We start from the raw sequence: 10,264 nt of genomic DNA on the forward strand, positions 1-10,264 counted from the left end.
TAATAGTGTCTCTCCTGCTTCTTAGCAGAGCCAGTGAGGGAATGAGGCCAAGACAAGGAAACCAGCGTGGAGGCTAAAGCAAAGGCCCAGGTGAGGGGCATGGGGGGGGGGGGGCAGGGAGAGGGGCCTGGGCCCCAAGGGTTGCAGTGGGGGTGAGCCGGACTGCTGGACTCAGGATGCATCAGAGGTAGAAACACCCAAGATTTGTTCACAGGTGCTTAGAGGAGGTGGTGAGAGCCAAGGAAGCCTCATCCCCAGGTTCGGGCCTGAGCGACCCTAGAATGGAGGAGTCCGTTTCTAAGATCCGAAGACTAGGGCAGCCACTCAGGCCCAGACTAAACTTGAGATGCCTGAACAGGGATGTGCAGCGGGCAGGGGGGGAATGTGGAGTGTGGGGAGAGGGCCACGAGGGAGCCACAAGGGAGCCACGGGGGGAGCCTGGGTCGGGGGAAGGGCTCATCACGGCCCCGAGGCCACATGAGGCTGCAAAGTGGGCCTGACCGTGAGTGCCGGGCCCTTGGGAGCCAAGGAGTGTGTGAAGGAGGAAGGAGGAAGGCGCTGACAAGTAGCCCCGGACTGGGCCACGCGGAGACCGTCCGTCGGTGGCCCAGAGAAAACGCTGTGCGCTGCGTGGCGGGGCCAGAACCGGACTCGACAGGTTGAAGAGAGGATTAGGGGACTGCCAACTGGGAGGGCACCTTCAAGTGGTTTTGCCACTAAAGGGAGCAGAAAATGGGCCACTAGCTGGAGGGCAGAGAGGGGGGTGTTTTTAAGATGTGAAAAATCTTAATGGCTTTTTCAATTTAAATTTAAATTCTGGGGGCGCCTGGGTGGCTCAGTGGGTTGAGCCGCTGCCTTCCGCTCGGTCATGATGCCAGGGTCCTGGGATCGAGTTCCGCTTCGGGCTCTCTGCTCAGCGGGGAGCCTGCTTCCTCCTCTCTCTCTGCCTGCCTCTCCGTCTACTTGTGATTTCTGTCAAATAAATAAATAAAATCTTTAAAAATAAATAAATAAATTTGAATTCTGAATAGGTAATATATTCCCATGATCCTAATTATCGAAGATTCCAGAGGGCAAGGCCGCTTGGTAATCTCACTCCCCGTCTTTCCCCTCCCCCACACCCTCAGCCGTTCTGTTCCTTGCGTGCCCCCCCCCCACAGAATCAGCTGCTTGCCCACAGAGTATTATTTTCCCATAAACAGGAACACCCCATACACACTGCACTATGCCTTGCGTCTTTTAGTGTATCCCGCATCTCATTCCACAGCAACACACAAAGAACCTTCTCGTCCTTTTTTTTACGGCTTCGTATTATTCCGTTCTGTGAGGCACCATATGTCATTTCTATCCTGTCCTCCATGACGGACAATCGTCTGAGATCGGTTCTATTATTATCTCTGTTTTAGAGAGAGACCGCTGAGGCGCCTGAGAGGTTCTCGGGCTTTCGCTCAGCCCCCGTGCGGTGGCGTGGGAACTCCATGCCCTTCACCACTCCCTGCTCTCTCCTCCTCCTCCTGGATTAGCTTCCAGCCCTGTCTCTCCCTCCACTTAGCAATGATTTGGCTAGCCTTTTGTCGTTCCCATATTTACAGGCCGCACACAGGACTAGGCCCAGAGGACGCAGAGGGACACGGCGCCGGGGTCCACCGCCGCTGAGCTCACAAACTGCCTTTGTGTGCGTCTGCGAGCCGCCTCAGCTTCCACGGAACAAGGCAGAGAATGAATAAAGAAGCCCGGTCCCTGTTTTTCCTAATGAGGAAACCAAACGTGCCAACAAATCCCTGTTGCCGTCCTGTGAGCTGAATGCCATAAAAGAAGCCTGGGAACCCAGAACACTAACGCCGCAAGGCCGGCCCGTCCCCTCAGCCTGGCCCCCCTCCAGTTTCCCATCTCCGTGAAAGGCCCCGCCAGCCCGCCAGGCCCGAAGCCCTCCTACCTTGGCTCCTCCCCCTTCCGTCCCTAGGTCACCCACCCTATGGTGGAGACCACCTCCTGGAAACCTCTGGACTCTGCCCAGCTTCACGCTCCATGGCTACCAGCCTTACTCGGGCCTTCTCTCACAGGAGCCTTCCAGTAACTTCCTCCCTGGTCCCACCCGCGGTCCACCCTGCTGATGCGTCTGTGTCATTCCCCTGTTGTTACCATCTAAGGCTTCCCTTTGCCGTCCTTGGGCTAATAAAGTCCTGGCACCGCCCAGTGGTTAGGATCGTGGGCTCTGGAGCCTGAATCCCAGCTCTGCCACTCATTAGCTGTGTGACCTTGAACGACCTACTTAACCTCTTTCTGCCTTAGATGAGGCAAAATGAGATGAGATAAATGAGAATGAGATAAATCAGATAATGATAATTATAGACCCTACTATATGGCTGTTGTGAGGATTAAATTTAATGAATATTATAACGATAAGTCCCCTGGGATCCGGACCCTGCTGAGGTCTCTGATCTCTCTGGTTCTTATCTCTCTATAAATCAGCTGAAATAGTTTTCATTCTGAGACCTTCAAATTCCATCCCTCTCTCCTTCCCTGCAACCCCTCTGGGCTGAAGCAGGACCCGGGGTTCTCCGAAGCTGGGCACACAGTATGTTGAGTGAATGAATGAAATGAAATGAATGAATGAGGTGGGCACTGTGTTTGGGTTCTGAAGGCTGAGTAGGACTTTTCCAGGTCAAGAAGTGTTTGAGGTGGGACTAAAAGAACTTGCCTCACCCCGTGCTTGGAGGACAGAAGGGAGGTCAGACTGGAGAGAAAAGCTGCATTTGGTCCAGACCAGGAAGAGAGGGTTTTCATGACTGGGTGAGACTGAGGCCAGGAGCCCCAGGAGCCAGGGGTGTGGCTAAGCTTCAGCAGAGCTACAGAAAGGCCTGAACCAGGACAGTAGCCGCGGAAATGCAATGAAGAAGGAGGTTTGAGAGATTGAGGGAAAGACTTAATATCATCTCCTCAAGGCGTCTCCTGAATGCCTTCTAGAAACCATATTAGGGGATCATGGGACTAAAGAGCTGAAGTAGCATTTCCCCCTGTCTTCAAGTCGCTCACACCCTAGGAGAGGCGGACAGACCTAAAAATAAAAATATGGATGCAGAGAAGGCCAAATTAAGTCTCACTGCAGCCGGCCTCACGCAGATAGTGCTACACGTGTAAAATCTGCAAAGTGAAGCAGCGTGCATTTCCGAGCGCCTCTCTCCTCTACCCCAAGACTTTTTTTACGTTTTCAAATTTTTATTTGGTTTAAACACACAGCAGTAGATTGCTACAGCCCGCCAACTTTTAGAGGCAATGCAGAGGTTTAGATGGGCCTGCTTGCACCACAGCCCGCAATGTCAGACAAGCTGCTGAATTATCTTAGCCCAAGCCCATGTTACCCGTCATAGGAAGATGAGTGGGGTTGGCAGGGGCGGCGGGGGAGAGAACAAAATGGGGCTGGAGGTGTGGGTAGAGGTGAGATCCTACAGGGTCTTGTGAGCGATCATAAAGGTTTTGGACTTAATTATTTACTTTTAAGATATTTATTATTTGAGAGAGAGCGAGCACACCAGCAGGGCCTTGGGGAGGGGAAGAAGGAGAGGGACAAGAAGACTCCCCGAAAAGCAACCCACACACTGGATCCCAGGACCCTGAGATCATGACCTGAGCCGAAGTCAGATGCTTAACTGACTGAGCCACCCAGGCGCCCCAGTTTATTTATTTATTTTAAGTAATCTCTACACCCAAGGTGTAGGCTTGAACTCACAATCTGGAGATCAAGAGTCACCAGCTCTGCAAATGAGCCAGCCAAGTTTCGGACTTTATTATTAGTTTAATGGGGAACTACTGAGGTTGTTTTTTGGTCCCAATTTATTACCACTTTTCAGTTGAGATGTAATCTACCTACATTTAAATGCAAAGATCCTGTTGAGTTTGATGAGGTTTTTTTTTTTTTTTAAAGATTTTTTATTTTATTTATTTGACAGAGAGACATCACAAGTAGGCAGAAAAGCAGGCAGAGAGAGAGAGAGAGAGGAGGAAGCAGGCTCCCTGCTGAGCAGAGAGCCCGATGCAGGACTCCATCCCAGGACCCTGAGATCATGACCTGAGCCGAAGGCAGCGGCTTAACCCACTGAGCCACCCAGGCACCCGAGTTTGATGAGGTTTTTAAAAAGGTTTTATTTTAAGTAATCTCTATACTCAAGGTGTAGGCTTGAACTCACAATCTGGAGATCAAGAGTCACCAGCTCCACAACTGAGCCTGCCTAGTTTCGGACTTTATTATTAGTTATTATTATTTTTATATATTTAGTTTATTATTTTATTATTAGTTTAATGGGAAACTACCGAGGTTGTTTTTTAGTCCCAATTTATTGCCACTTTTCAATTGAGATGTAATCTGCCTGCAATTAAATGCAAAGATCCTAACTGCTGAGTTTGATGAGGTTTTTAAAAATATTTTATTTTTAAGTAATCTCTATACCCAGCTTGGGGCTTGAACTCAGACCCTGCTATCAAGGGTTGCATCCCTGCCAACTGAGCCAGCCAGGCACCAGGACAATCGCATGCACCTGTGAAACCCACCCCTAAGAAGAAGATAACGAAACATTTCTGTCACCCCCAGAAAGGTTCCGCCTGCCCCTTTCCAGTTAATTCTCCCGCCCCCGGGGTACTGAGGGGTCTAAGCATCCTGTGCCGGCTTTTGGAAGGATCCCTCTGGCCGTGGCACAGAGCACCACCTGAGACCAGGAATAAGAGAGTAAAGCACCCGCCCAGCAGGTGAAGTCTGGAACCCACAGCGGTCGCCTAGCAACCAGAAAGCGCGGCCCGAGGACGGTCAGCTCCGCCCCGGCAGAGGGGGAGGCCCCGCCCCGCCCCGCGCCGCGTCGGGGGGCGGGTAAAGGCTTCTTATTGGTCTGTTCTCCGGAAGCGACGGGATTCGGAATCTCGCCCTGAGTCGGGTGCGTGTGGGAAGGTGGTGCGTGGCCGCGGCGCGTGGCTCGTGGCTGGGCAGCGCGGGGTCGTGCGGCGGGTGCTCGCACCCCTCCCACCCGAGTAAGGGCTTCTCCCGCTGAGCCTCAGTTTCCTCACTTTGCAGAAGCTGAGCACGCCTCGCACGGGGCCCCGGGTGCCCTACCGCGCAGCCGTATTGCCGGCCTTGGTGGTGGTGGTCGGGGCTGTCTCGGCGTTTGGGACGGGGCGGAGGGGGTTCGGCCCCAGACGGTGCGCGACTGACCCTCCGGCGCCCAGGGCCCCAGCGCGGGCCGGCATGTTCGTCCTGGTGGAGATGGTGGACACTGTGCGGATCCCCCCGTGGCAGTTTGAAAGGAAGCTCAACGACTCCATTGCGGAGGAGCTGAACAAAAAGTTGGCCAACAAGGTACTGGGCCGACGGGGTCGCTGACAGGCCCTGGCACCGGAGGGCCCGGCACTGCCCACCTGCCCGCTGCAGCCTGGCCTTGGTCGTGCCAAACCTTGGCCTTGGGCAAGTAGCTTAACGTCGCAGAACTGGGTTTCTTCACCTGTAGGTGGGGTGGGGGTAATCCCCCTGCATATGGGATGTTAGAGGGAATCGAAAAAGAAACGGGGGTTGAAAAAGGCCATTCTGACTGGGAAATGCTAGGTTCCACACTGCCAGATTACTCTGCAGTCTTGGGCAGGTCGCTTACCCCCGCTGGGCCTCAGTTTCCCTTTGTAAAATGGAAATAATAATGGCTGCCTAATCGTGCACTGTTTTTGTGAAGATGGACAGAGTGGTTTAGAGTTAACGGTCAGGAGGTTTGTTTATTCATTCCTGCAGAAAAGTGTTTGTGCACCTTTTATGTGCCAGGCCCAGCATGCCTTAGTGACCGCTGGTCTGGGGCCTTCTCACTGCCTTTTCTGAAGTAATCCTCCCTCAGTTACTCTGTGTCGTATCACTCTTTCCTTCTTAGATGGTTATGGTTTTTCTTTCCAGCGCCATGATGGCAGGGACCTTTGTCTTCCCCACATGGTGCCTTCATATTTGGCCAGAGCCTGGCACACAGCATATGTTCCATAATTGTTCACTGACTGAATGAATCAGACAAGGTTCTGCCCTGTAGTATGGTGAGGAGAGCAGATATGAATGAGAGGGACCCACAGTTGAGTATGTGATGACAGGTTGAGGTCGGTGCTGTGAAGGACAGGTCTTCACAAGTCTCCGACAAGGAGATCTCTGCCTACAGTGAGGGAGAGAGCAGCCTTGTTAGGGGTGTGGCATTTGTGCTTGAGCTGAGAGATGATGCTGAAGAGGGGATTCATTTTTGAGGGTGGGATAGGGCTGTGCAGAGAGAAGAGTTGGGCAGGCAAAGGAAACAGCATGTGCAAAGGTCCTGTGGCAGGAGGGAATACTTGACCCATCATAACATGGAGGAGGCTGGTGTGGCCTGGGCGCAGAAAGAGAGGGCAGGGCAGACTGGAAAGGTGGCAGGAACCAAGCTGCATGGGCCTGCAGGATATCATGGTGGTACTGGTCTTCATCCGTAGACCAGCAGGAGGTGATAGGCTTAGAAGGAGCCAGCCAAAAGGAAGGTTGGTTGGCTTTAGATGGTCCTTTCCTTAGAGTGAGGTCATAGAAGGGAAGTGTATGGATCTGGGGAGCTGTTGGTGGAGAGAACTCATGAAGTCCTTAGTGGATGGCTTCTGGCTGCTTTGTGAGTTAGAAGGCCAGGGGGTCTGTGGTGGGATGAAGTGCAAGCATCGTGGTGAGAGAAGCTGTGAAAAGTCCAAGAATGAAATGAAGTCCCTTTGGGGCCTTCAGTGACCTGTTGAGATGAGTCTTATTTATTTTTTTTTTTAAGATTTTATTTATTTATTTAAGAGAGAGATAGTGATCACAAGTAGGCAGAGAGAGAGGAGGAAGCAGGCTCCCCGCCGAGCAGAGAGCCCAAGGTGGGGCTCGATCCCAGGATGCCAGGATCATGACCTGAGCTGAAGGCAGAGGCTTTAACCCACTGAGCCACCCAGGCACCCCCTTTTTTTAAAAAAGGTTTTTTTATTTATTTGACACACAGAGAGATCACAAGCAGGCAGAGAGAGGGGGGGGAAGCAGGCTCCCCTTTGAGCAGAGAGCTCGATGCAGGGCTTGATCCCAGGACCTCGAGACCACGACCTGAGGCGAAGACAGAGGCTTAACCCACTGAGCCACCCAGGCGCCCTGAGATGAGTTTTCTGTATTTGAGTCATTTGAGAGGAGGCTGCACAGAAGAGGTCCGTGGTCCAGCCAACGGCACAGGTCTTGTGCTGCCGAAGCCAGCCAGACCTCATCGTGGTGAGGTCTGGCCCAGACCCTGAGTTCTCTGAGCTTCTTGCTAATCGTTGAACAGTCTGTAATTGGGAGGTGATGACACTGGTGGCAGATAAGATGATACCAAGCGAGTCAGTGGTTTGGAGCACTGTGGGGGTGGGGATGGGGGCATGGGATGCTGTCTGCCTAGTCTCCGGCCCTTGGCCATGTGTCACTCTGCCAGCTGCAGTCCCTGTGGCCACGGCTGTGTCTCCTACTTTGTGTGCAGAGTGGGGATTAGCCAGGACTCTGACACGGAGCTGTGAGTTCCAGCGTGGATCTGGGGACTTTAGGACGTGGAGGTTTAAACCAGGGTTCCCTAGTTATCAGTGATCCTGACTAATAATAACAGTGACCCATGGTTGACAGTGCTTACTTCTTTTTTTTTTTTAGATTTTATTTATTTATTTGACAGAGAGAGATCACAAGTAGGCAGAGAGGCAGGCAGAGAGAGAGAGAGGAGGAAGCAGGCTCCCTGCTGAGCAGAGAGTCCGATGCGGGACTCCATCCCAGGACCCTGAGATCATGACCTGAGCCGAAGGCAGCGGCTTAACCCACTGAGCCACCCAGGCGCCCGACAGTGCTTACTTCTAACATGTGAGCCAGACACTAGCAGGGGCGTCACATCCATGCTCTCTCCTTATTTAACAAACTTGCAGCGTGGGAGGTCCATTTTTGCAGATGGGGGAAACTGAGGCTCAGAGAAGTGACCTTGGTGGTCACGCAGTGCGTGTTGGAACTGGCAGTGTAACCAGGATCTGCCTTGTGACAAACGCCCCGCTCTTTCCAGAGCTCCACACCCTTGGGAGGCCCCGACCCAGAGTTACCTCCGACGGTGCCCCAGCTCATTTCTGGCTATAAAACGGGGGTAATCATATTGGCCCTGGGTGGTGAGGGTCTCAGGAGAGCATGCTGGGGAGCTGGACCTCAGTGTCACAGTGTGTGTGTCCACGGGTGCACACAGGTCGTGTACAACGTGGGGCTCTGCATCTGTCTGTTCGACATTACCAAGCTGGAGGACGCCTACGTGTTCCCAGGGGATGGCGCGTCGCACACCAAAGGTGGGTGCCTATTCCTCTTTTTTTTTTTTTTTTAAGATTTTTTATTTATTCATTTGAGAGAGAGAGAGAGCGAGAGAGCCCATAAGCAAAAGCGGGGTGGGGGAACAGCAGAGGCAGAGGGAGAAGCAGACTCCTGGCTGAGCAGGGAGCCCAAAGCCAGACTTGATGCCAGGACCCTGGGATCATGAGCTGAGCTGAAGGCAGAGGCTCAACCCACTGAGCCACCCGGGCGGCCTGTCCTTTCCTCTTTGGCATTGGGTTTCTTGGGGTTTGGTTTTTGGTTGTGGGAATCCTGGCCTAGGGATTGGGAGACCTGAGGCCTAGTTGTGACTGCCAGGAACTGACCAGGTGATAGTGGGCAGAATTTTCCCATCTGGGCCTTGGTTTCCTCATCTGTAAGAAACGGTGGATGAGGAGATTGGTTTTTTTTTTTGTTTGTTTTTTTAATTAATTAATTAATTAATTAGCCAGAGAGAGAGCACAAACAGAGGAAATGACAGGCAGAGGGAGAGAAAGAAGCAGACTCCCCGCTGAACAGAGAGCCCGATGCGGGACTCGATCCCAGGACCCTGGGACCATGACCTGAGCTGAAGGCAGAGGCTTAACCCTCTGAGCCACCCAGGTGCCCGAGGAGATTGTTTTAATTTTTATTTTTTTAAGGATTTTATTCATTCATTTATTTGAGAGAGAGCGAGCGCCAGAGAGTGTGCACGTGCCCGTGGTGGGAGAGGGAAAGGCTGACTCCTTACCGAATGTGGAGCCCGATGTCCCACTCGACCTCACGACCCTGAGATCCAGACCTGAGCTAAGAGTCTGTCGCTACACGACCGAGCCAGATGCTCGACATCTGGCGGCCTCTGTCGCTCTGCGATTGTGGCTCCGTGTCTGTGCTCCCTTTGGTCTCATTTCTTACTAAGCTCTGCTCTGCCTGGACGTCAGGCTGCCCGGTCTGGTTGGGGGGTGGCTGGACAGGTGGGGGCACTTGGAGTGGTAATTGCTGCGTTAAAAGTGAAGAGCAGGGGCACCTGGCCGGCTCAGTTGGTAGAGCAGGTGACTCTGGATCTGGGAGCTGTGAGTTCAAGACCCCTGTTTGGTGTAGTGATTACTTAAAATATTAAAAAAAGAATTAAAAATGGAGAGCAGAGGTGAGTGCATCTGTTGCTTGGGGAGGAGGCTCGCTGAGGGTGGGGGACTTTGTGGGGCACTAGGACATAATGGTTAAGTGTAGCCTCTGAATTCATATCCCAACTTGGCCACTTACTGCTCTGTGTCCTTTGCAGAATATGTAATCTTTCTGTGCTGCTGTTTCCTTGCCTATAAAATGTAGTTAACAATAGAGTTTATATTACAAGACTGTTGTAAGAATACTAAATTAGTATGTGCAAAGGTCCTAGGATCAGTCCTTGCGTCCTTGGCACACAGTGAGGGCTCGGGGGCTCCTTGATCTGAACTGTTTGTCCTGATTCTGTCGATCCTCTAAATGGGTTCTTCTGGGCTAGCCTGTCCTGTCCCGGGCTGGATGGGGGCAGGTGGCCTCAGTGTCCCGTGGTTGGCAGACTAGCTGGTGGGGAGAGGCTTCCTGGGGAGGCCTCGGCAGCAAGTGGTCCCATCTTCCCATACCGGTGCCGTTGGGCCAGCCTACAAGCAACTTCTCAAGCCTCTGCTTATAGTCCATTGGCCAGAGCAGGTCACGTGGTTGAGGCTGGGACAAGGGAGGGGCAGATAGACTCCGCCTTCGGATGGGAGGAACTGCCATCCAGTAGCAAAGGAGGGTGCACCCTGGGAAGGGCAGGGCCGGTTGGGTACCAGTCCTGGACCGTGTAGAGGGACGGTCCCCTTGGCTAGGGTCTCAGGGAGGGAGTGGGGCGTTCTCTCTCCTCCCTGCACCCAGCCAGATCAGAAGCAGAGGTGGGGGGGGGGGGGGGGGGGGGGG

At 53.0% G+C, this 10,264-nt stretch overlaps 1 protein-coding gene across 2 annotated transcripts in view; it reads left to right on the forward strand.

Moving 5' to 3' along the window:
• The first annotated feature begins 4,873 nt into the window (after positions 1-4,873).
• Positions 4,874-10,264, forward strand: part of POLR3H (RNA polymerase III subunit H) — a 12,453-nt gene continuing 7,062 nt past the window's right edge. The window contains exons 1-3 of one of the 2 annotated variants that reach the window (XM_059401913.1): positions 4,874-4,925; positions 5,063-5,344; positions 8,235-8,331. In XM_059401913.1, the coding sequence (XP_059257896.1) occupies positions 5,234-5,344; positions 8,235-8,331 (208 nt within the window). In that variant the 5' untranslated portion in view covers positions 4,874-4,925; positions 5,063-5,233. Of the gene's footprint in view, positions 5,345-8,234; positions 8,332-10,264 lie in introns of both variants that reach the window. The other variant, XM_059401914.1, reaches the window with a different exon arrangement.

The sequence above is a fragment of the Mustela nigripes genome, chromosome 6, assembly GCF_022355385.1.
Source record: "Mustela nigripes isolate SB6536 chromosome 6, MUSNIG.SB6536, whole genome shotgun sequence".
Classification (NCBI taxonomy): domain Eukaryota; kingdom Metazoa; phylum Chordata; class Mammalia; order Carnivora; family Mustelidae; genus Mustela; species Mustela nigripes.